Source organism: Neoarius graeffei, chromosome 18 (genome assembly GCF_027579695.1).
Source record: "Neoarius graeffei isolate fNeoGra1 chromosome 18, fNeoGra1.pri, whole genome shotgun sequence".
Classification (NCBI taxonomy): domain Eukaryota; kingdom Metazoa; phylum Chordata; class Actinopteri; order Siluriformes; family Ariidae; genus Neoarius; species Neoarius graeffei.
In genome coordinates, this window is record NC_083586.1 from 63,258,679 (window position 1) to 63,285,304 (window position 26,626).

The window sequence follows — 26,626 nt, forward strand, 5'->3', positions numbered from 1 at the left end:
GAGTGTCTGCTAAATGCCTGTAATGTAATGCACCCATTCACCCAAGCCGAAGTTGGTCAGGTTGTGTGTGTGTGTGTGTGTGTGTGGGGGGGGGGACTTCTTGCTCCTCTGTAGGAAATAGGGTTGCTGGTGTCTTTGTGTGAAGGGACCAGGTCACATTGTCAGTCAAGTGCACACTGAGGAACTTGACATTATTCACTTTTTCCACAACAGACTCACTGATATATAAGGGGGCATAAGCATCCCCTTGCAGCCTACTAGCCCTTGCCCCTTAGTTTTCCTGATATTGAGGCAGAAGTTACTGTTGTTGCTCTGACCTCATTCCTGTAGGCTCTCTCCTCTCCATCAATGATGAGGCTTAGGATAATAATAATAATAATAATAATAATAATAATAATAATAATAATAATAGGTTCAATTTATATCGCGCCTTTCTCAAAACCCAAGGTCACTTTACAATTGTAGGCAAAAGAAGGTCCACCAAATAGAGGTCAGGATGTCATTCCAGTGGCGTAGCAGCCACAGTCCCACCAAAAGGCGCACGAAAACAAGTCCCACAACTCCAACACAGCCGCCTTAAAGCCGCCAGCAACATTGCTTGGAACACCACGCCATGGATCCACAAAGCGAGCACAGAAGCACCGCCACATAGAGCGCTGGTATGTCCCAAACTGCCTGCACAGCCGACGCGATGCCACTGAGCAACATCGCTTGGAACATCACGCCAAGCACTAAAGCACAGAGCGCTGGACAACCATGATGTTAAAATGAGCAATGAGCTCACTGCAGTCCATAGCTAGGAGCACAGGCATCACCCACGGCGAACCAAGGCCTGGAGGGAACCGACGCCCAAACCTGGGTCCGGAGCTACACCACAACTGGCGGACAAAGCAGTCAAACATCAAACTACACAAACACACACAAAAAAGAAAAAATAAAAATAAAAAAGGAGAGAAAATAAAAAAAAAAAGCTCCGGTGAGAAGCGGCATCCAGAATGCGCATGACGTACTCTCAACTGGAAATGGAAAAAAAAAGATGGATGGTAGTGTCATCAGCAAACCTGAAAATTATATTGGAGCTGAGCTACAGGGAAGCCATGGCCTAATGGTTAGAGGAGCAGCTTTGGGAACAAAAGGTCACCAATTCCCTGGACCAGCACGAATGGCTGAAGTGCCCTTGAGCAAGGCACCTAACACCCAACTGCTCCCCAGGCTGCTCTGGGTAGGTTGTACGTCGCTCTGGATAAGAGCGTCTGCTAAATGCCTGTAATGTAATGTAATGCTTGGCAACACAGTTGTGAGTGAACAAAGAGTACAGGAGGGGGCCACTCAAAGCACTTCATGACTGTAGAGGTCAGAGCCACAGGGTGGTAGTCATTCAGACATAAACCAATCCATATGTGTTTGAGATCAGATCCTTGACTGTTCGACTCTGTTGCCTCTCTTTGCAGTCTTGATGGCCGTCTGGAGATGGTACCTGTTTCTGTATGCCATCAGGTCTCTGGAGTTTGAGCTCTAAGTTTGGCCCTGACATCAACATTAACCCAGGGTTTTTGGTCCAGGAAGGATTTGAGACACATTTTGGAACAATGTTGTCAGTGGAGATACTGATGTAATTGGTGGCAGAGTTTGTGTTCTCATTAATCTATGTGCTACATTCTAGAAAATCTGGGATTTAATCCCATTGGAACATAATCCAAGTGCTAAGTTTGTCTATTTTTTTTTTACCAGCACCTGGAAATCTGCATATAGAATACTAGGAAGAGGCGGATGGAAGCACCTTTTCTGAGTTCTGTACAGAAGCCCAGCATGTCTGTGAAGGTTCTCAGTCATCCAGGTCATCATAAAATATAGGTGCTAAAGAAGGTGACTGGACTTGCTTGAAATCCTTGACGTTGATGGCAGAGAGAGCCAACAACCCACAGATCACCCTAACAACCCTCTAGGCTGCTAACACCATTCACACCTTGCCTCCAGTGACCCTAACAACCTACAGGATGACTGAGAGGGTCAATGACCCATGTAACCTCAACAACTTTCCTTAGGGTCCACTAGAAGATAAATACCTGGAACTCCCCACTAGTCAGACAGAACTGAAGAAGCCCAGCATGTCTCCCTCTTTTGCCCCTTCTTCCTACTACACAAATGTGAGTGTTAACAAAGAGGCAGATGCTTGGCAAAGGGTGCCACTTGAACTTATGTTTGAATCGCTCTCAAAGTCCATTTTCAAGTGATGATCTGATGTCTGTTAGTATTTGGTGATCATATTTTATGACTGAGGGAAAGACTTTGATAAAAAGATTTAGAAATAAAATACGAAAACACAAAATGCTGTTGAGTTTGCCCAGAGCTCACACCAGTGCAGCTGTCTTGCGGGGCACCAGAACCGGAAGTAATTGTGTGTGTGTGTGTGTGTGTGTGTGTATACACTGTTTACCTGGAGAGTAGTACTCGTATACACTGACAGCAGCAGGCTGAAGCAAAGCTACTTTGGTGATCTTGTGCACTCTGAAAACAATTCTGTCTGGCACAGTGTGTGATACCTGACAAGAGAGCAAATCAGCTTCAACAGAGCAACTTCATCTCATCTCATTATCTCTAGCCGCTTTATCCTTCTACAGGGTCGCAGGCAAGCTGGAGCCTATCCCAGCTGACTACGGGTGAAAGGCGGGGTACACCCTGGACAAGTCGCCAGGTCATCACAGGGCTGACACATAGACACAGACAACCATTCACACTCACATTCACACCTACGGTCAATTTAGAGTCACCAGTTAACCTAACTGCATGTCTTTGGACTGTGGGGGAAACCGGAGCACCCGGAGGAAACCCACGCGGACACGGGGAGAACATGCAAACTCCGCACAGAAAGGCCCTCGCCGGCCATGGGGCTCGAACCCAGGACCTTCTTGCTGTGAGGCGACAGCGCTAACCACTACACCACCGTGCCGCCCAGAGCAACTTTAACCACATTTTAATACTTCGAATATGGGGAAAAAACTTGAAATGTACCTTATCTAAATAAATGATGAGGGAGCCTCGTTCTGAAAGCTGCTTATCTATCTCAAACTTCTGTATGTATTTGTCCCTTCCGCTGGTTAGCTGAGATTATGAGTGTTAAAAAAAAGTGTCAGACATTGCCTTTTGTGAAACCATTTCTATTGCTTATTGTACAGAAATTGTCACAATGCCAGAACTATCTGCAAGCATCTGCCAGGATTCTGCTTACATCTGCAAGATCACTTTCATCCACCACAAATCCTGTCAGCAAGCTGATATCCAAAATAGTCATGGTGGCATCTCTTTCTGGATCCTTAAATCTGGATTGATGGATTAAAATGTAATGCTTTAATAACAAAATATAAAGAATCAACATTCAAAATAAACTAATGAATTTGTAACTCTACATTCCCTTTATTTTGCAATATACGGTACTTACAGAACGTCAATGATGAGCTCGTAACTTTCTTCAGCATTATCATATGACACTGAGAAATAAATATAGAAACAAAAATAGTTTGTTTTTGGCACCACAAATGGAAATAGAGTTGAATGCAGGAAGTAAAAAAATGAGGCATGGTGAATCTTACCCTGTTGTTCTCTTCTCAACTTGACAGTAAGATTATACTTTGTGCAGTCACTCTCCTTTTCTATGGGTTTAGCATAATATGTCACTACCTATAAAAAAGAGGAATTATTAAATAAAATAGAAAGTGCATTCTCTGAAGATAATGTCAAGGATTGCATTGTGTTGATGCAGCAGACCATTAACTCAACTATTGAATGACAGATGGATGAACGGCAAAACAAAGATGAGTGCAGATCAGACGTGATATCATGTATGTGATGGGATGAGAATATGAAGTTTGGTGGATGTGTGGTGAAGTGTTACTGAGAAAAACTCCATTCATTTGAATGGGGCAAAAAATGAATGGAAGTGTATGGAGAGAAAAGGGATGTGTGAAAACAAAGGAAAAGATGAGTGCAGGTCTCAGATGAGGGGATGGATATGTGCGAGGACTTGGCCTGAGGCATCATGTGATGAGTGCAGGTGATAACTGATTTCATGTATGTGTTGGGGGAGTTGGCCTGAGGTATCACATGAAGTTTGGTGGGTCTCTGATGAAACGTGTCTGAATAGGACAAATTGATTTGTGAGCCCCATTCATTTTCTATGGGAAAAAAACAACAACAGAAAAATAACAAGAATGAGAGAACGTGTGCAACAATCTAAAAGCTGTACAGTGGGGCAAAAAAGTATTTAGTCAGTCACCAATTGTGCAAGTTCTCCCACTTAAAAAGATGAGAGAGGCCTGTAATTTTCATCATAGGTATACCGCAACTATGAGAGACAAAATGAGAAAAAAAAAATCCAGAAAATCACATTGTCTGATTTTTAAATAATTTATTTGCAAATTATGGTGGAAAATAAGTATTTATTTATCTTTTGCCATAGGAAGATCTACATGTATGCACATACATCATGGCATGGGAAACCACAACAGCTTGCCCCAATTACAGTGGCCCCATTGTACCAAATCTGCATGTCTTTAAACTGTGGGGGAAACTGGAGCACCCGGAGGAAACCCACGCGGACAACATGCAAACTCCACACAGAAAGGCCCCTGTCGGCCATGAGGTTTGAACCCGGAACCTTCTTGCTGTGAGGCGACAGTGCTAACCACTACACCACCATGCCACCCTGTATTTGTATTTGGTCAATAACAAAAGTTCATCTCAATACTTTGTTATACACCTGTGGTTGGTAGAAGAGAGCAACTGGACTTGCTTGAAGATTCTTGAAGATGTTTTGCCTCTCATCTGAGAGGCGAAACGTCTTCAAGAATCTTCAAGCAAGTCCAGTTGCTCTCTTCTACCAACCACAGATTACTATGTACCTGGATGACTGAGTATCTTCACAGATGTGTTTGTTATATACCCTTTGTTGGCAATGACAGAGGTCAAACATTTTCTGTAAGTCTTCACAAGGTTTTCACGCACTGTTGCTGGTATTTTGGCCCATTCCTCCATGCAGATCTCCTCTAGAGCAGTGATGTTTTGGGGCTGTCGCTGGGCAACACGGACTTTCAACTCCCTCCAAAGATTTTCTATAGGGTTGAGATCTGGAGACTGGCTAGGCCACTCCAGGACCTTGAAATGCTTCTTACGAAGCCACTCCTTTGTTGCCCAGGTGGTGTGTTTGGGATCATTGTCATGCTGAAAGACCCAGCCATGTTTCATCTTCAATGCCCTTGCTGATGGAAGGAGGTTTTCACTCAAAATTTCACGATACATGGCCCCATTCATTCTTTCCTTTACACGGATCAGTCATCCTGGTCCCTTTGCAGAAAAACAGCCCCAAAGCATGATGTTTCCACCCCCATGCTTCACAGTAGGTATGGTGTTCTTTGGATGCAACTCAGCATTCTTTCTCCTCCAAACACGACAAGTTGAGTTTTTCCCAAAAAGTTCTATTTTGGTTTCATCTGACCATATGACATTCTCCCAATCTTCTTCTGGATCATCCAAATGCTCTCTAGCAAACTTCAGACGGGCCTGGACATGTACTGGCTTAAGCAGGGGGACACATCTGGCACTGCAGGATTTGAGTCCCTGGCGGTGTAGTGTGTTACTGATGGTAGCCTTTGTTACTTTGGTCCCAGCTCTCTGCAGGTCATTCACTAGGTCCCCTCGTGTGGTTCTGGGATTTTTGCTCACCGTTCTTGTGATCATTTTGACCCCACGGGGTGAGATCTTGCGTGGGGCCCCAGATTGAAGGAGATCATCAGTGGTCTTGTATATCTTCCATTTTCTAATAATTGCTCCCACAGTTGATTTCTTCACACCAAGCTGCTTACCTATTGCAGATTCAGTCTTCCCAGCCTGGTGCAGGTCTACAATTTTGTTTCTGGTGTCCTTTGACAGCTCTTTGGTCTTGGCCATAGTGGAGTTTGGAGTGTGACTGTTTGAGGTTGTGGACAGGTGTCTTTTATACTGATAACGAGTTCAAACAGGCGCCATTAATACAGGTAATGAGTGGAGGACAGAGGAGCCTCTTAAAGAAGAAGTTACAGGTCTGTGAGAGCCAGAAATCTTGCTTGTTTGTAGGTGACCAAATACTTGTTTTACCAAGGAATTTACCAATTAATTCATTAAAAATCCTACAATGTGATTTCCTGGATTCTTTCCCCCCATTTTGTCTCTCATAGTTGAGGTATACCTATGATGAAAATTACAGGCCTCTCTCATCTTTTTAAGTGGGAGAACTTGCACAATTGGTGGCTGACTAAATACTTTTTTGCCCCACTGTATATAAGCACATCATTCCCAATCATACCACACGGTTTGAAGTTGGTTTTGGGTCTCTATCTTGAAAACCGTGGGAAGAGATACAGTCCAAAAATGTGACAAAATAATAATAACAACAAGATCAATGGTGAGCTACTGCTCACTTACGTATCCCCCCCACTCTTGCTTATATCAGAAAGTAAGCAATCAAAAGAATAGTACACTTATTCTGAATGTTGACTTCAACAAATAATTAACCCTGAAACAAGTAAGTAAAGAGCAGTGTCTCTCCCCAGGGATTTCAAATAGCATCCTGGTAAACTGTCATTTTGAAATTGCATTTTTGCTTCTTGAAATAACATCAAAATCCACCCGATATGTTTCGTAAATACATTCAGTCAGTAAGCAGGAAGTCGATGTGGGACAGATCTGAAAATGGTATACATGGTATCGGGGGTGTCAGAAGTATTTTTAATGTGGGGAGGGGACACACTGGCGGGGGGTCTGGGGGTTCTCCCCCAGAAAATTTTTAATTAATTAGATGCCATTTCCTGCATTTTGGTGTACTTTTAACAGGTTATTAAACAACTAATTTTATCTACAAAAGTCACTTAATTCAATGACTATTTTAGAGACTCAACAATACGTCCTCGTTCAACTAGTCCATATATTCAACAGCCTGTTTTTAAACCCACTGCTCTGCCTAAGATAATGAGATGAATGTGACAATTTATCACCAACAATGACTTTATGGGTGCATTTTACTTTTTATTTTGTGTTTTCTTTTTTATTTAGTTTTAGATGTAACATGACATGCCACTGGGCCAAGCAATAGTGACACTCAACTGTATGTTTAAAAATAAGAATATTTATAATTTCACACAATGAACAGGCATGACATGGCATCATGCAAACTTCATAACACAAAATCACACTGTGTTAAGCAACGGTGACATAAAAGAGAACTTCACAAAATGAACAGGTGCATTTTTGTCAACCTACATGCAATGGTGGTGCTACAGTAACATTTACAGATCAGTATAACAAATAGATTTATAGATATAACTCCTTCTTACATTGGTGCCACCACAATTTCTACCACTTCATAACTTTTATCCCCCTTTCCTTCACAATCCACCTGGAATAAAATCCATCTCTCTCCATTGTTTTCCTTTCTACTATTCCTTCCCCATACACTGATTTCCCATGTTACTTTCCAGAAAACTGGCAAAGACCAGACAAAACAAGTTCTTCAGATCACAACAGGGAATCAATAAATATCATCAGAGCAGACTTGACCTCATTCTTGGCATTACAGTAAGACAGGCCTACTGGGTTTGAATTAAATGATAGCTAACATTAAGCTAGCTGATACATCTCCTAACATTGACTAGCCAGATAACTGCACTAACATTTCCATTGGGACAAAAAACCCCTGTCCTGTGGGGAAATTTTGACTGACTTTCCGCTTCTTTGTAAAGAATGTCCTTATGTCCATTGTGTCTGGGGAGGAGCAAATACTGCAAACAATTCATCATCAACCAAGAATACCCCATTAGGCTAAGCTTATTTCATTGTTTAGTTGAACATTAATTTAACGTGGCCTGGGGTTAATTTTGAGATAACAAAAGAATAAGGTTTTAGCAAAAGCTAGACATTGTGAGGTGACAATGGGGCTGACGTCACCTCCTCCACTCTCGAGCAGCTGCACCAAAATGTCTCTGCTCGCACTAAGATTCACTCGTGCGTGGTGAGTTGTTGAAGGGAACGCCCGGAAAACCCAGAGTGGATTTTCAGTGGGATATGTATTCTCTTATCGATCAAGTGGAATGGATTCTTTCACGATGCAATAGAAACGGCGCTGGGTGAACTAATATTTTATGTTAAATGTGTGGGGGGGTCCAAACGAAGAATTATGAAATGTGAGGGGGACACGCCCCCTTCACATTCAATGGTGGCGACGCCCATGCATAGTATAGAACCCCAAGCTGAAGCTCGGTACCAAGTATCAAGCAGTTGTGATTTGTTGTTGTTGAGAAAACTGTTATGAAAATTTTCTAAATCCACGTTATATGTTTCATAAATACATTCAGTCAGTAAACAGGAAGTCGATGTGCGACAGACCTGAAAATGGTATACACAGTGTAAAATCCCAAGCTGAAATTTGGCACCAAGTACCAAGTGGCGATGATTTGTGGTTGCTGAGAAAAAGGGTGTTTCAGATGGACGGAGATACAGATGAATGGACAGAGGTATACCCCCTCCTTCGGAGTGGGGATATTATAATAATAATAATAATAATAATCACAAAACTAAAGAAGATCAATCAGTAGTGTTGTGCATTTTACAATCACTACCTACACATACAAAACAAAGGACCTTCTACTGTAGTATCCATGAATACTCACTTTAAGAACTCCAGCACCGGGTCCCTTAGCAGTAACATTAAACTCTTGCCTGAGTTGAACCTGTAAAAGTCCAAGCACAGAAATCTTTGATTCAGTCTTAATCTTTCCACGATAAAGGACAGAAATCTTAAAGCTGCTGAATGTAAGATGTTGGAATTTTGCCCTCTCTGGGAGAAAAAAGCTATCATGAGTGGCTGTAACGTAAGCTAATACACATTCTAAAACACATTCAAGGAGGATTCAGCACATTGTGTACACTAAATAATAAGATGCCTCAATGGTATCGACATTATTGGTACTGACAATCCTTAATACGGAAGCATGTGGTTTGAGATATGGATTTCACTGAGAGGTGTATTGTGTATTGTGGCAGTGGGGGCGTGGTCAAGCATCGGTCTGTGACCAGAGGGTAGAGTCAGGGAAGGTAAGTGGCAGAATCACTACACCTGATGTGAATTAACCTGAGTTTGTGTGTCGTCCCAGCAACCACACCCTATATAAGGAGAGAGAGGGCAGAGGAAGGGAGCTCTCTCTTGCACCAGATGACTTGTGTGTGTGTGTGTGTGTGTGTGTGCGCGTGTGCGCACGTGTGCCTGTGTGTGACTGGGAGAGTGTGAAAAGTCAAAGCTGAAAAGCTAAAATAAAAGAGTTTTTGGAACTCAGTTCTGGCCTGCCGTACTTCTGTGCTCCACCCACCTGCTCTGACTTCGACAGTGGTGCCGAAACCCGGGAGCGAGCACAGAAGAGAACAGCCCCATGGAGTCCTCCCCCTTCGCAGACCTGATCCACGCCCTCACCACGGCCCAACAGAGCCAGCACCAGGCGCTGCTCACCCTTCAAAAGGATCAAGAACAACGGTTCGAGGCCCTGGTGCTGGTGCAACAGGAAGATTGTCAGGCGTTCCAGCACCTCCTCGTGTTGGCGGGGGCCACCATCTCCACCGCTGTGGGCCCACTCCACCTCACCCCAACGAAGATGGGCCCACACGACGACCCCAAGGCCTTCCTCATGCTATTTGAACAAGCAGCAGAAGCCTCGGGGTGGCCAGTGGAACAGCGCGCGGCGCACCTCCTCCCCCGGCTAATGGGTGAGGCGCAGCTGGCCGCGCTACAGCTCCCCACCGACAGCTGGCTGGTCTACACGGACCTGCACCGGGCTGTCCTCCAGCGTGTGGGGTGCACCCCCGAACAACATCAGCGCTTCCGCGCTCTGCGCCTAGAGGAGGTTGGTCGCCCATTTGCGTTTGGCCAGCAACTCCGGGGCGCCTGCAGGTGGTGGCTGAGGGCTGACAACCGCGATGCCGAGGGAGTCGTCGACCTGGTGGCACTGGAGCAGTTCATCGCGCAACTTCCCAAAGGAACGGCGGAGTGGGTCCAGTGCCATTGCCTGGCGTTGCTGGATCAGGCCATCGAGTTGGCGGAGGATCATTTGGTGGCTGTTCCTGCGGCAGGATCACAGATCCCCTTTTTGCTTCTCTCCTCTCTCTCTCTCCCCCCCTCCCCTTCTGTGTCTCGTCCTCACCCCGTTCCCCCACCGCAGAGGAGGGGGCCGGCTCCCTCACAGCCGGTCCGCCGCACCCGCGGTGTCCTCCCGTTTCCCATTTCCGTGTCTGTCTCTCCCACCCACCCCCCCCTCAGGTGAGTGAGCCCCAGAGTACTGGTGCAGAGAGAAAGCCCGGGCCGGTTTGCTGGCGCTGCAGGGAGCCGGGCCACCTCCAACAGCAGTGCTCGGTGATGGAAGTGGGTGCGGTGGTTTGGATCCCCGACGCACCAGGAGCCGCCCTCGATTGGGCCGGAGCGTATCACATACCAGTGAGTATCCAAGGGAATACATATCAGGCTTTGGTGGACTCTGGCTGTAATCAGTCCTCAATTCACCAAAGCCTGGTGCAAGATGAGGCACTGGGGGGAGCACAGGGGGTGAAGGTGTTGTGTGTGCACGGGGATGTTCACAGCTACCCTTTAGTGTCAGTCCACATTTTTTTCAGAGGGGAAAAATTTAGAGTAAAGGCGGCGGTTAATCCTCGCCTCACCCACTCAATAATTTTGGGGACTGATTGGCCGGGATTCGGGGCATTAATGAGTCATTTAGTAAAGAGTGGGTCCTGCCGTATTTCAGCAAGGGGAGGTCCCGGTGTCGCTTTGGTGGGAGCAGCTGTCACAGAGCCGTCTATGTCATCTCCACGTCAGAGTGAGGAGTCGCCAGCTCCTCCTCCCTCTCTCGGGGAATCCCTTGTGGATTTCCCGTTAGAACAGTCACAAGACGAGACCCTGCGGCATGTGTTTGACCAAGTGAGAGTAATCGATGGTCAAACGCTCCAGACAAATGCCACCCCGTCCTTCCCCTACTTCGCGATTATGAAGCATAGATTATACCGAGTGATGCAGGACACTCAGACTAAAGAACAAATCACACAGCTCTTGATTCCAAAAAGCCGCCGGGAATTGGTATTCCAGGTGGCTCACTTTAATCCCATGGCTGGACACTTAGGGCAGGATAAAACACTAGCCCGAATAAAGGCCCGGTTCTATTGGCCAGGAATTCGCGGCGATGTCCGTAGGTGGTGTACGGCGTGCCGTGAATGCCAGTTAGTAAATACAGCGGCCATTCCAAAACCATCTTTGCGCCCTCTCCCATTAATCAAGACCCCGTTCGAAAGAATTGGGATGGATCTCATTGGGCTATTAGATTGGTCAACACAAGGGTACCGCTTTATATTAGTTCTAGTGGACTATGCAACGCGATACCCGGAAGCAGTGCCTCTTCGCAATATCTCAGCACACAGTATTGCGGAAGCGCTCTTCCGCGTTATCTCCCGAGTTGGAATCCCGAAAGAGATTCTGACTGATTAAGGCACCTTGTTTATGTCATGAACACTGAACAAACTTTGTGGGTTATTAGGTATTAAGCTGATTCGCACCAGCGTTTATCACCCACAAATGGACGGTTTAGTCAAACGATTCAATCGCACCCTCAAAAATATAATTAAGAAATTCGTAAACGAGGACGCACGTAATTGGGATAAATGGCTCGAACCCTTGTTATTTGCAGTGCGAGAGGTCCCACAAGCCTCCACAGGGTTCTCCCCATTGGAATTGTTATATGGGCGTAAGCCGCGCAGCATTTTAGATGTGCTGTGAGAAAATTGGGAGGAGGGACCTTCACCAAGTAAAAATGAAATTCAATACGTTACTGACCTGCACGCAAAACTCCACACACTCATGCACCTAACCCAGGAGAATTTGCGGCAGGCCCAAGAACGGCAAACCTGCCTGGACGACAAGGGTATGCGCCTTAGGGAGTTCGCACCAGGAGATAAAGTACTCGTACTGTTGCCCACATCGAGCTCCAAATTAATCGCCAAGTGGCAAGGACTCTTTGAGGTCACACGGCGAGTCGGGGACGTCGACTACGAGGTGAGGCGAATGGACAGGGGTGGGGCGCTACAGATTTACCACCTCAATCTACTCAAACTCTGGAATGAGGAGGTCCCCATGGCGTTGGTGTCGGTGGTTCCGGAGAAGGTGGAGCTGGGGCCGGAGGTTCAAAAGGGAGTATTGGCATCGCGTACCTCTCTGGTCCCCTGTGGAGACCACCTTTCCCCGACACAACTCGCAGAGGTTGCCCAGTTGCAGACGTGTTCTCGCCCCTGCCCGGCTGCACTGACCTCATAGAGCACCACATTGAGACGCCCCTGGGGGTGGTAGTGCGTAGCCGCCCTTACAGGTTACCCAAACACAAGAAAAAAGTGGTTCGGGAAGAACTTGAGGCCATGCTCGAAATGGGCATCGTCGAGGAGTCCCACAGTGACTGGAGCAGCCCGGTGGTCTTGGTACCCAAGGCCGAAGGGTCGGTCCGGTTCTGTGTAGACTATAGAAAAGTCAACACGGTGTCTAAATTCGACGCGTACCCAATGCCTCGTATTGATGAGTTGCTCGATCGACGAAGCACGGCTCACTTTTACTCGACACTGGATTTGACAAAGGGTTATTGGCAGATCCCCTTGACTCCATTATCCTGAGAAAAAACGGCTTTTTCCACACCGTTCAGCTTACGCCAGTTTGTCACACTTCCTTTTGGGCTGTTTGGGGCGCCCGCTACGTTTCAGCGGCTGATGGATAGGGTCTTCCGCCCCCACGCCTCCTATGCTGCTGCGTACATTGACGACATCATTATTTATAGTAATGACTGGCTGCGGCACCTACAATACCTGAGGGCCATCCTTAGGCCACTGAGGCGGGCGGGTCTCACAGCCAACCCGAAGAAGTGTGCGATTGGGCAGGTGGAAGTATGGTATCTGGGCTTCCACTTGGGCAATGGGCAGGTGCGTCCCCAAATTAACAAGACTGCAGCGTTTGCGGCCTGCCCGAGGCCCAAGACCAAAAAGGGGGTGAGACAGTTCCTGGGACTGGCTGGCTATTATCGTAGGTTTATACCTAATTATTCGGATGTCACCAGCCCGCTGACTGATCTCACTAAAAAGGGGGCACCAGATCCGGTCCAATGGACAGAGCAATGCCAGCGGGCTTTTTCTGAGGTAAAGGCTGCACTGTGTGGGGGGCCACTGTTACACTCCCCTGACTTTTCTCTCCCTTTTATATTGCAGATGGATGTGTCGGACAGAGGGCCGGGGGCTGTTTTCTCCCAGGAGGTGGAGGGGGAGGATCGCCCAGTGCTGTACATTAGTCAAAAGCTGTCAGTGCGTGAGGGGCGCTACAGCACTATGGAGAAGGAGTGCCTGGCCATCAAGTGGGTGGTCCTTGCCCTCCGTTACTACCTGCTGGGATGCCCTTTCACCCTCTGTTCGGACCACATGCCCCTCCAGTGGCTCCACCGCATGAAGGATGCCAACGCGCGGATCACCCGTTGGTATCTGGCACACCAACCCTTTAACTTCAAGGTGGTCCACAGGCCGGGGGTGCAGATAGTCGTGGCGGACTTCCTCTCCCGTCGGGGGGGGAGTCGGCTGCGGGCCGGACGGCTGCCCGGCCTGTTATGAGTGGTGGGGGTATGTTGCAGTGGGGGCGTGGTCAAGCGTCAGTCTGTGACCGGAGGGTGGAGTCAGGGAAGGTAAGTGGCAGAATCACTACACCTGATGTGAATTAACCTGTGTTTGTGTGTCTTCCCAGTAACCACGCCCTATATAAGGAGAGAGAAGGCAGAGGAAGGGAGCTCTCTCCCGCACCAGATGACTTTTGTGTGTGTGTGTGTGTGTGTGTGTGTGTGTGTGTGTGTGCGCATGTGACTGGGAGAGTGTGAAAAGTCAAAGCTGAAAAGCTAAAATAAAGGAGTTTTTGGAACTCAGTTCTGGCCTGCCGTACTTCTGTGCTCCACCCACCCGCTCTGACTTCTACATGTATATTTTCAAGGTTTCTGCAATATTACCGAGGTTTCTATGACTGATCTGATCAACATGAATATCACAGTCATATCACAGAGTATCCTTAGCAAGAAGTAATCTTTTAATTAGCATGCTAACATTAGACAGTGAATGCTAGCTAACATTAGCATCAGCAAAGAATAATAATAATTTAAAAAAAAAAGCTAAGCTAAAAAAATTCTAGCTTTAAATCCGTGTTTTCCAAGATACACTTCTCTTTGATCTGCTCAATAAAACAATAGCATAATAAACAGAAAGTCTGAAATGGACCTTGTCTGAGCGTGTGAGATGTGCATTGTTCCTGTTGAAAGTCCATCTGATTGGGCGACTTCGTCCACTCACGCTCAATTCCACATCCAAGTCTGTATTTTGACGATCCCTTACTTGTTTATAGTACTCAGCCACTGCTTGGAACACAATGATGGTTGCCTAGTTGACACATAAAAGCAGAGCTGTACAATCTCAGACTGAGAGAACTTTTTGTCATCTCTTTTGACCAAAGTGATTCAATCAACCAAACCAAATTTATTTAGATTTAGAAAGAAAACAAAATGGATGTTGGTATATTAAATGTATTTAAAAATATATATTTTTACACTTTGCAATATTCTGAAGATGTCAATTGTTAATTGCACTTTCTATAACCATGTGACAGATCCTGACAGGAAATATAGAGCTCTGCTTTAAAGCTAGATGGCCTTTTGGTTTCATAAAATTGGAGAAATTCAGTTCCCTCTGAAATGTGCTCATTGTGATGTATGTTTATTTCTGTAATATCTCACAACATATCAGGCCATTCTGTGGCTGGGAAGTTATTTAATTTGAGGGGATTAAAGCAAATGTTCATGAAATCACTCGCTTCCCACAGTCAAGCAGACAGAGGAAGTCCGTGTGCGCATGCGCAGGTTTACCTTCTTCTTCTTTTGGGTTTTAGGGCAGCTGGCAACCACAGTGTTGCATTACTGCCATCTACAGGCTTACCTTTGAGCGTGCACTGACAGTTCCATCTACGGCTGTGTGATATATCGAATATACTCGATATATCTCCGAAAATTCTGTGTGAGATACATAAAATTATTATATTGTAACTATTGAGTATTTTATAGTCATCTGCCGACTTGTGTTTGTTTCGTGTTTGTTGTGCTTGTTTAAAACCTTTTCCGGTGGTTTTCTCCCAGTCCCTCATGCAGTAACATGAGAGGCTGCCTAAGGGTAAAAAATACAATAACGTCACGCACTCGCCAACCAATCCCGGGTGACATCTCGGTGCTGAAAGGAACTTCCGGGAAGATTTTCTAGTTTCGGTTGTGTTGCCAGATTGGGTGGTTTTAAGTGCGTTTTGGCGGGTTTTGAACATATTTTGGGCTGGAAAACGTCAGCAGTATCTGGCAACACTGCCGGCGGGAAGATTTCCTAGTTCCGGTTTACAGCAGTGACTCAGTTCGTGCAATTGCTGGTGCTGCATAGGCTACTGTGTAAGCTCTGTCAATTTCAGCAAAAAATTAAAAATGGAAGCTGACGAATTGGTTCCTAAAAGAACTAGTAAGGGGTCAGTCATCTGGCAGTTTTTGGATATCACGAGGAAGACATGAACAGCAAATGCCAATTTGTAAAGTGTGCAAAAAAACCTGTCATCACGAAAGGCAGCAGCACGACAAATATGTTCCATCACCTGAAAACTCACCCAGTACTGTATGCAGAGTCTCTTAAACTCTGAACTACTTGCCCATGAGCTAACCCCCCCGCCACGAGCTAAACAAATGACCATAGCGGCCTCGTTCTCCAAAGCCACCCCATATGAGAAACCGAGTCAGAGATGGAGAGCTATAACGGATGCAATCACTAACTTCATTGCCAAAGACATGATCCCAATTAGTATAGTGGAAAAACCAGGCTTCCAAAAATTATTAAACACACTCGATCCCAAATATGAGTTGCCTGGTCGCAGACATTTTACAGAGAAGGCAATACCGGAATTATACACATCTGAGAGGCAGAGCCAGAAAACATTCAGTTCAAAAGTGTGCAAAGAGAAAAATTATGTTTTGCAGATCTCTCTCTTCTCTCCCTGAATCTCTCTCTCTCTCTATTGTAAATGTTCCAGTGGTTCTCAGTAGTCAGGTTAATAGCTTGGAGATCTATTTTTTAAAATAATTTAATGAAAGAGCAGGCGGCACGGTGGTGTAGTGGTTAGTGCTGTCGCCTCACAGCAAGAAGGTCCGGGTTCGAGCCCCGTGGCCAGTGAGGGCCTTTCTGTGTGGAGTTTGCATGTTCTCCCCGTGTCTGCGTGGGTTTCCTCCGGGTGCTCTGGTTTCCCCCACAGTCCAAAGACATGCAGGTTGGGTTAACTGGTGACTCTAAATTGACCATAGGTGTGAATGGTTGTCTGTGTCTATGTGTCAGCCCTGTGATGACCTGGCGACTTGTCCAGGGTGTATCCCGCCTTTCGCCCATAGTCAGCTGGGATAGGCTCCAGCTTGCCTGCGACCCTGTAGAACAGGATAAAGCAGCTACAGATAATGAGATGAGATGAGATAATGAAAGAGCACTTTTCTTATTTAGGCTAAATGTCTTTCTCAGTGTTGAGCTTGCACTTTATTGATTTGAGCTCTGAGCAGCTCTGTATTGTATTGCCCCTTTGTTGCAATTTTCAAGATTGTTTTTGCAGTTTGTGCCACATCTTTGTTGAATAAAAATAGTCTTATTTCAATTCAATTTTGATTAATCACTAACATGAAAATTTAAAATGTGTTGTTGAAAACCACCTGTAAAGTTAACCAAAAATGTTATATAATCTGCAGGGATTGTAGTGAAAACAGTAAAGAGTAAAAGTTAGATTTCATGGGGTCCTTTAGAGGAGATTTAAATATATCGAGATATATATCGTATATCGTGAAATGGAGAAAATGTATCGGGATATTCATTTTTTCCCATATCGCACAGCCCTAGTTCCATCATTCTGTCGCTAAACAAACAGCTGATCACACCGAGGTGCTCACTGACCACCGATATTTATTAGTTTGGTCCTGCATTTCCTTTCCTTCGTATATAACATAACGTCTTTTCTTCTCGCTTTCTTTCTGTTACTGTAATCGGTCTTTCACATTTCATTCGCACACTCACGTCCTCCATTTTTCTCTCCTGTTTCAAATTTGTATCCCACAATGCCTTGCGTGAACAGAGAAAGCCCACCACATGATGCATGACATAGTATCTTGAATAGGGTCATGGTGAAGCAGGAAAAAATAGCAGAGAATTTAGGGCCACATGACCCTAAATTCATTAATTGTTCTATTAAAAAAAACTAATAAAATTGGAAGTCTGCGATTCGAATTCAGTAGCTTTTGGCCCAGGGGCGCAGATAGGATTTTTGAACTGGGGGGGGACTGAGCTGTCAGCAAATTATTCCATTTTGTGTATATATATATATATATATATATATATATATATATATATATATATATATATATATATATGTGTGTGTGTGTGTGTGTGTGTGTGTGTGTGTGTGTGTGTGTGTGTGTATATATATATATATATATATATATATATATATATATATATATATATATATATATATATACACACACACACACACTACCATTCAAAAGTTTGGGGTCACTTTGAAATGTCCTTATTTTTGAAAGAAAAGCACTGTTCTTTTCAATGAAGATCACTTTAAACTAATCAGAAATCCACTCTATACATTGCTAATGTGGTAAATGACTATTCTAGCTGCAAATGTTTGGTTTTTGGTGCAATATCTACATAGGTGTATAGAGGCCCATATCCAGCAACTATCACTCCAGTGTTCTAATGGTACAATGTGTTTGCTCATTGCCTCAGAAGGCTAATGGATGATTAGAAAACCCTTGTACAATCATGTTAGCACAGCTGAAAACAGTTTAGCTCTTTAGAGAAGCTATAAAACTGACCTTCCTTTGAGCAGATTGAGTTTCTGGAGCATCACATTTGTGGGGTCGATTAAATGCTCAAAATGGCCAGAAAAATGTCTTGACTATATTTTCTATTCATTTTACAACTGATGGTGGTAAATAAAAGTGTGACTTTTCATGGAAAACACAAAATTGTCTGGGTGACCCCAAACTTTTGAACGGTAGTGTGTATACATGTTATTTCACCTCCCTCACTGCCATCACCAGGAACTACCTGCAGGCCAGGAAAATGATAACATTTTAACATAGCCTATGGAAATCCAAAGTTTACACATTATCATCACGCACAGAAATTGCAAAACTGCAAAACTAGTTTTAAAACCGCTAAGTTCCAACTGTTAAACATAGCGAGAGGCTGGGCTACGTGTGTGTGTAAAGTGTAAACCAGTGCATCCTGACTTTCTAACTATGCCTGTGTGTTGCGTGAGCGGCAGTCAGTCAACAACTCTTCGCAAAGTTTCCTTATGAAACAATATGCTCGCTGAAATTATGGCAGGGAACGCCAGATTAAACATTAAAACTGCCTTCTGAGCACTGTATCTACAGGCTACCACCGAAAGAAGGAGGCTACCAGAAAGGCATCACTCCGTATGATTTTACTTTCACTACGACATTACTTTGAACAGGCTATCAAAAAATTGCAAGGTGATATGATAAAGTAAGGCACAGTTTACTTACAGTTGTTGTTTTTTGAAAAAACGATGCAATCGTTTTCTGCCTTTTGGCACCCTTCATCATGCCATGTTGGGGTCCTGAACTAGGAGCTGTCCCCGATATGCCTGTCAAACTTGTTGTGGGTAACCATAGCAACCAAGCTCGAGCTCGCAACCTGTGCAGTCTGCGCAGTTGCAACTATGTATGTACTGCTGTGCACCTCAATAAACCGAATGGCAATTAGTATTTGATTTTTCCGTGAGGTTTGCCTTATGCAAAGAAAGACAGCATAGACGTTTTTTCCTCCCTCTAAGTGGGGGGGACCGAACGAGGTGAATTTAAATCTGGGTGGGACGAATCCCCCCATCCCCCCCTCTATCTGCACCCGTGTTTTGGTCCATTAAACAAAAATAATTGGGTGTCAGGGAAAATTCTTTTTATGACCTACACTTGGAAAATCTGAAAGGCAGTCTAGCATTAAAGCAGCTTCGGCATATTCAGTAAATTTATGAAAAGTATGAAAGAAAAATCTATTTGACCTACCTGAGTGGTGCCATGACCCCCATATGGACTACTCTGCCTATTGAGCCAATTAACAGCTTTCCCTGCTGCATTAAAATCCTTTACTTTTACCAGAGCCAGCAATGCATATGCTGTTGCCTCCAGGGAGAAGTAATGTCCTCCAGCAACTTGCCAGAAAGCACCATCTGCACACAAGATATAGAATGAAATTTAAACATGATTCCTAAAGGAATTTTAATTCCTAATTTAATTAATATGGAATTAAAAGTTTCTGACCTCCAGAGGAAAACTGCAGCAGGCGGTCTTTGTTAAACTTGTCAGCATTGGCCAAGGCATAGGAAGTTATGGCAACTGCATATGGATTGGTCAAAGACGGGAGTCTACGTTCCAAATATTCAGTGGCCTTCTTAGAAGCCTTTGGAAGACTCTAAATAACAGAAAGGATGAGCAGAATTATGCAAAAACTGGTCTGCACATTTGATCATTTTGGCCTATTGCATATGCAGATATATCATGTGACATTTAAATTGACATACTCCAACTAATTTAGCACAGAGATGGCGTCCTTCTTGCAGAGCAATCAAGACAAATGCTGTCAGAGAGGCATCAGCATCTTTTCCTCGTACGCCACCCTGAAACCACACAGAAAACTCTTTACATGGACACCAGATTTCACAGAAATACTAGATCTGAGGTTTCTTGTCGATGTCAACGATTTCAACAGAAATCTAAACTCAACTTACAACCATCTCTGCATGAACCACTGGGGCACTTTCTTTAAATTTGCCATCTGGCAGCTGTGAATTCAGAATCAACCACTTGATGGAGTCACAGAGAACATCTTCCTGGGTGGTAATGAGGTCACTGGCTATGGCAAACACTTTGGCTATGTATGCTGTCAGCCTTTACAACACAGAAGACAAGCCATCGAAATTAGTGACCGATGATTGAATGTTTTGTAAGAATTGATCAATTACTTAAAACTTTTACCATGTGCTGCTTGGTCTGTTTATCCATGCAGCATAGGAACCATCAGGTTTACGGAATGTAAGTTGACGGTCACGTCCTAAGAGAGGGAGAGAATTTTCTTCGTCTTACTATTTCACATAGGGGAGTCTTTTGCATCTACAAGCACCAAGCCATACTGTAACTAATTAATTTCTTATTAAAAAAAAAACTTTCTCCCATTTTATTATCAGATGCACAAAACACTCTTAAATTAATGGGGTCTCTACTTTAGAAGATCTAAGCTGTGGGTCTAGAAAATACTGACTTTCTGGATAGAGAGACTCTGAACACCAGAAAGATTATTTTCTTCTTCTTTAGTGTTCTGCTTGATGGCAGGTCCAGCTCTGACATCTATCAGAGTTTCTAGGGAACATTACAGTGGTCATTTCCTTCTACTGGATTATTTATAGGTTTTCTCCTCTCAACTATTCACACCTATGGGCAATTTACAGTAGCCAGTTAACCTAACCTCATGTCAAGTCAAGTCAAGTTTATGTGTATAGCGCTTTTAACAATAAACATTGTCGCAAAGCAGCTTTACAGAATTTGAATGACTTAAAATATGAGCTAATTTTTATCCCTAATCTATCCCCAATGAGCAAGCCTGTGGCGACGGTGGCAAGGAGAAACTCCCTCAGACGATATGAGGAAGAAACCTCGAGAGGAACCAGACTCAAAAGGGAACCCATCCTCATTTGGGCAACAACAGACAAAATGACTATAACATTAACAGTCCTAACATAAAGTCAGCTTCGTTGATGTTATAAACCCCCCACCGATGGAAACCCGAGTGCAAAACTGTTCACGACAACCACAGTCCCAAAGTCAGCAAGTCAACTCCTCAAGTCAGCATGTCAACTGCAGTCCTCAAGTCAGCAAGTCAACTGCAGTCCTCAAGTCACAAAAGCACCACTGCAAGAGTCCAGAGCGTCCTCCAAGCGCGACCCCCAACTGTCCACATGGGGCTGTCCTCCACAGGAGCGATGCGATGAGACTCCAACCAGACACAGGGCACCAGGATGGATCAGGCAGGTCCGAGGAGCAGAAGAGATGAGCATCTCAATCCTGGGACTGACATGTAACTCAGAGGGACAGATTTTTTGGGGAGAGAGAGAGAGAGAGAGAGAAATCACAGGTTGTTAGTTATGCCCAATGTCACCTGAATAAGTAGGAACAGTATACATATTGCACTGAGTATAAGCAGGGACTCCGGCATTTAACTATGACAGCATAACTAAAAGGGGACAGCCAGAAGGTAACACAGGCATGAGGGAGCTCCGGGACATAAAGCAGCCAGCCACTACACCATCAACAAACTCGAGTGAGCAAGCAAGTGGGGGACTGACAGCATCCATACATCCCAGTTTACCAAAACACTCTGTCTGAGGACCCTCCAGATCTACTCCTTTACCTCATAAACACCATTAACAAAAGGCTTGACTAAACAGATATGTTTTCAGTCTAGACTTAAACACTGAGACTGTGTCTGATTCCCGAACGTTACTTGGAAGGCTGTTCCATAACTGTGGGGCTTTGTAAGAAAAGGCTCTGCCCCCTAATGTAGCCTTCACTATACGAGGTACCAGCAGATATAGCCTGCACCTTTTGATCTAAGTAGGTGTGGCGGGTCATAGAGGACCAGAAGTTCACTGAGGTACTGTGGTGCGAGACCATTCAGTGCTTTAAAGGTCAATAGTAGTATTTTATAATCAATATGAAATTTGATTGGGAGCCAATGCAGTGTGGATAAGACAGGGGTGATGGGGTCATATTTTCTAGTTCTTGTAAGGACTCTTGCTGCTGCATTTTGAACTAACTGGAGCTTGTTTATGCACTTATTGGAACATCCAGACAGTAAGGCATTACAATAATCCAACCTGGAGGGAATGAAAGCATGAACTAGTTTTTCCACATCATGTAGTGACATTAAATTTCTTGTCTTAGCAATATTTCTGAGATGAAAGAAAGCTATTTGGGTAATGTTATCAATGTGAGTTTCGAATGAAAGACTGGGGTCAATAATCACTCCAAGGTCTTTTAATGCTGCACGTGAAGAAACAGAAAGGCCATCCAGAGTTACTCAGTGCATTTACATGCACATCCAAATCGAGCTACTGTCGGTAATCGAGCTAAGGGTCCCAGCAGGGGTGCCAGAGAAGTCCAATCCTACATGCACACAAGGAAATTGAGCTATTGTGTGAGGTACATTGTGCACCCGAGCCACAGGTGGCACTACACGCCCCATCGTGTTGGTACACTTCCGGTTGTCATCATGAAGAAGAGCTATTCAAGAGTATAAACAAAGTTATCAGTTCCATGTTCACAAGAAGAACGACGACGAGGACAGCAACATCAAGATTATATATATATATATATATATATATATATATATATATATATATATATATATATATATATATATATATATATTTTTTTTTCAACTCCTTAAGCTGAATGACCATGAACTCTATCCCCTCATTGCTCCAGAAGTGCACGTTTCTACTACTGTTGTCATGCCGACCGAGGCTGTTGTGTTTCCCGCTTGTGGTCTTGTCACTTGTCACTTCCGGAAGGGGCAGTGCTGAAGTAAGTAGCTCGACTATGTAGCTCGATAGGGTTTACATGCACTAAGTAGCTCGGCTACAATCGCATAATCTAGGTCGCGTAGCTCGATTACGAGAAATCCAGTTCGGTTCGATTTCAGCTGAGCTAAGGTGTTTCCATGGCATTTAGAACTTCGATTTCAGTCGAGCTACGGCAGAAATTTGATTTTCTCTATGTGCATATAAACGCACTGACTGTGTAATCAGAAAACTTGCTTCTAGCTGCATGTGGTCCTAGTACAAGTACTTCAGTCTTGTCAGAGTTAAGCAGAAGGAAATTAATAAGCATCCAGTGTCTAATGTCCTTTACACATTCCTCAGTTCTATTAAGCTGGTGTCTCTCATCAGGTTTTGCAGAAACATACAACTGTGTGTCATCAGCATAACAGTGGAAACTAATATGTTTAAAAATATCACCCAGAGGTAACATATATTAAGAACAACCTATGGGTTGTCTTTGGGAAACCTGGACAAAACCCACGCAGACACAGGAAGAACATGCAAACTCCATACAGAAAGGTCATGCTGACTGTGAGGTTCAAACCTGGAACCTTCTTGCCATGGGGGAACAGTGCCAACTACTGCACCACTGTGCCATCCCGCTAAGCACAGCAGGTAGCATTAAGGCCTCACAGCTTTAGGATCGACCATGACACTGACAAGGATAAAGTACTGAATGTAATTTTCTAAAAGCTTATGGTCACCTCATTGTCCTTTCAGATGCACATTCAGATGCCAAAGTGAATTTTACAACTGAGATATATTCCTGGGCTGGGTGGCATGGTGATGTAGTGGTTAGCACTGTCGCCTCACAGCAAGAAGGTTCCGGGTTTGCGGCTCATGGCTGACGGGGGCCTTTCTACATGGAGAATTCTCCCTTTGTCTGTGTGGGTTTCCTCCAGGTGCTCCAGTTTCCCCCACAGTTCAAAGACATGCAGAGTAGGTAAAATACCCAGCCGGTGGGGTTGTACAAGCTAGTGCATACTTAGCACCGATCCCAAGCCCGGACAGATTGAGGAGGGTCATGTCAGAAAGGACATCTGGTGAAAAACCTATGCACAACAGATCTGCTGTGGTGGCCTTTAATGGGAGCAGCTAGAAGAAGATATATTCCTGGGACGAATTTTGCAGAGCAGGACTGGAGCAGAAAGACATTCATGGAAGCAAATGACACATGAGATACCTCCAGTTTCTCCATGAGATTTTTGATGGTACTTTGTTCAAACAGTTTTCATCTCATGATTTTTTTCCACCTTGCTGCTCTGGTTGGTTGCAGCTCTGGTTAAAATTTACACCACATGATATCTCATGAAACATGGCTGATGATGAGAAAAGCTTGATAAGCAAACTGGCTCTTTACTTAGTGTTATACTTTACAACTGGCACATTTGTGTCCTTACAAAACCTGCTAAATTTGATCTGTTTGGGAAGAATATTTTCACCTGTCAAAACGTGCTTGATAGCCTCATCACGTCGGTGCACACCAACTCCCTCCCACTGGTTGGTGGCATCTAGGTAGTGTGTGGCAATAAGGGGTAGTGTCATATAGATTGTGTTTTGCTCTCCAGAGCCATGGGGCTGTACGATCAGACGTCCCATGAAGTTTCCACTGATAGCCTGCTCGATTGTCTGGCTCACCTCCTGACCTGAAGGGAAATATACGAAGAGTTCGATGGTTGTTCGGATGGATAAGCTGGTGCAGCTAACACTATTGTTATTCATGGTGCAGACAACATTACTATGTATTAGGACATACTCACACTAGGAATTATTGCTTTGTAACACTTATGACAGTGATTGTCCCCTTCCCCACTCCCCTACAGGGCTGCACTCATATTGCACATTCATGTTCCAGTCCCAAATGCACTTATGTCATCACAATGCAGCTTTACTCGATGACTACACTTCGCATTACTCAATAAGGTGAGAACCAGACCCGTTATTAACCCTAATATTCTCCCATGAATTGAATAGTGCACACTAACATTCAGGTTTCGTGCAGTTAGTGAACACACCGTGTACAAACCCAAATGAACCATGCCCCAGTGCACCTCTTCCAAGCAGGCTAAGTAAACCACACCTGAGCACAGTATACAGCGATCACACTAATCAAATGAACCAGACTTAGGGGTCAAATGCACTATAATATGGATCACCTGGTGTGAGTTCACCCTTATACTATCTACCTAAGGTCTTACAAGGAAAGAGGGAAAATACAAAAGTATCCAATTACAAAATCCCTCCTAGAACTGCCACCTTATTGTGGTAGAGGGGTTTGTGTGCTTGAATGATCCTAGGAGCTATGTTGTTGGGGGCATTATGCCCCTGTCAGGGTTTCCCAAGGCAGACAGGTCCTAGGTGACAGGCCAGACCAAGAGCAGTTCACCAAAACCCTTATGGAGAAACCATCAAGGACCGTGACGTCGCCCGGTATGGCGCAGCTGGGGCCCCACCCTGGAGCCAGGCCTGGGGTTGGGGCTCGTATGCAAGTGCTTGGTGGCCGGGCCTTTGCCCATGGGGCCCAGCCGGGCTCAGCCCGAAGAGGTGACGTGGGCCCGACCTCCTGTGGGTTCACCACCCACAGAGGTAGCAGTAGGGGACTGGTACAGTGTGGATTGGGTAGCAGTCGAAGGCAGGGGCCTCGACGACCTGATCCCCGGACACAGTGGCTAGCTGTTGGGACATGGAATGTCACTTTGCTGGGGGGGAAAGAGCCTGAGCTTGTGCGGGAGGTTGAGAGGTACCGGCTAGAGATAGTTGGGCTCACCTCCATGCACAGCTTGGTCTCTGGAACCCAGCTCCTCGAGAGGGGCTGGACTCTACACTTCTCTGGAGTCGCCCGTGGTGAGCGGCGGCGGGCTGGTGTGGGCTTGCTTATAGCTCCCCAGCTCAGCTGCCATGTGTTGGAGTTTACCCCAGTGAACGAGAGGGTCGCCTCTCTGCACCTTCGGATTGGGGAGAGGGCTCTTGCTGTTGTTTGTGCCTACGGGCCGAATAGCAGTATAGAGTATCCGGCCTTCTTGGATTCCCTGGGAGAGGTACTGAGGGGTGCTCAGACTGGGGACTCCATTGTGTTACTGGGGGACTTCAATGCTCATGTGGGCGACGACAGTGACACCTGGAGGGGTGTGGTTGGGAGGATCGGCCTCCCCAATCTGAACCCGAGTGGTGTTTTGTTATTGGACTTCTGTGCTAGTCACGGTTTGTCCATAATGAACACCATGTTCGAGCATAGGGGTGTCCATAAGTGCACGTGGCACCAGGACACCTTAGGTCGGAGGTCGATGATAGACTTTGTTGTCGTTTCATCTGATCTCCAGCCCTATGTCTTGGACACTCGGGTGAAGAGAGGGGCTGAGCTGTCAACTGATCACCACCTGGTGGTGAGTTGGATCCGCTGGCGGAGGAGGAAGCTGGACAGACCTAGCAGGCCCAAACATATGGTGAGGGTCTGCTGGGAACGTCTGGCCGAGCACTCTGTTGGGGAGGTCTTTAACTCCTACCTCCGGGAGAGCTTTTCCCAGCTTCCGAGGGAGGCGGGGGACATTGAGTCCGAGTGGACCATGTTCTCTACCTCCATTGTGGACGCAGCTGTTCGGAGCTGTGGCTGCAAGGTCTCCGGTGCCTGTCGTGGCGGCAATCCCCGAACCCGGTGGTGGACACCAGAAGTAAGGGATGCCGTCAAGCTGAAGAAGGAATCCTATCGGGCCATGTTAACCTCTGGGACCCCTGACGCAGCTGATGGGTATGGGCAGGCCAGGGGTGCTGCAGCTCGGGCAGTTGCGGAGATAAAACCTCAGAACTGTG

The 26,626-nt window shown here is 45.3% G+C and overlaps 1 protein-coding gene across 1 annotated transcript in view; it reads right to left on the reverse strand.

Moving 5' to 3' along the window:
* Positions 1 to 26,626, reverse strand: part of LOC132866440 (complement C3-like) — a 100,395-nt gene that overhangs the window by 23,754 nt on the left and 50,015 nt on the right. Inside the window, exons 24-36 of the mRNA XM_060899200.1 lie at positions 24,262 to 24,465; positions 20,199 to 20,274; positions 19,952 to 20,111; positions 19,745 to 19,840; positions 19,485 to 19,635; positions 19,230 to 19,393; positions 14,347 to 14,505; positions 8,697 to 8,756; positions 3,591 to 3,678; positions 3,440 to 3,488; positions 3,230 to 3,320; positions 3,013 to 3,102; positions 2,438 to 2,543 (exon numbers count right to left, since the gene is read on the reverse strand). Coding sequence (XP_060755183.1) covers positions 2,438 to 2,543; positions 3,013 to 3,102; positions 3,230 to 3,320; positions 3,440 to 3,488; positions 3,591 to 3,678; positions 8,697 to 8,756; positions 14,347 to 14,505; positions 19,230 to 19,393; positions 19,485 to 19,635; positions 19,745 to 19,840; positions 19,952 to 20,111; positions 20,199 to 20,274; positions 24,262 to 24,465 — 1,494 coding nt within the window. The remainder of the gene's footprint in view (positions 1 to 2,437; positions 2,544 to 3,012; positions 3,103 to 3,229; positions 3,321 to 3,439; positions 3,489 to 3,590; positions 3,679 to 8,696; positions 8,757 to 14,346; positions 14,506 to 19,229; positions 19,394 to 19,484; positions 19,636 to 19,744; positions 19,841 to 19,951; positions 20,112 to 20,198; positions 20,275 to 24,261; positions 24,466 to 26,626) is intronic.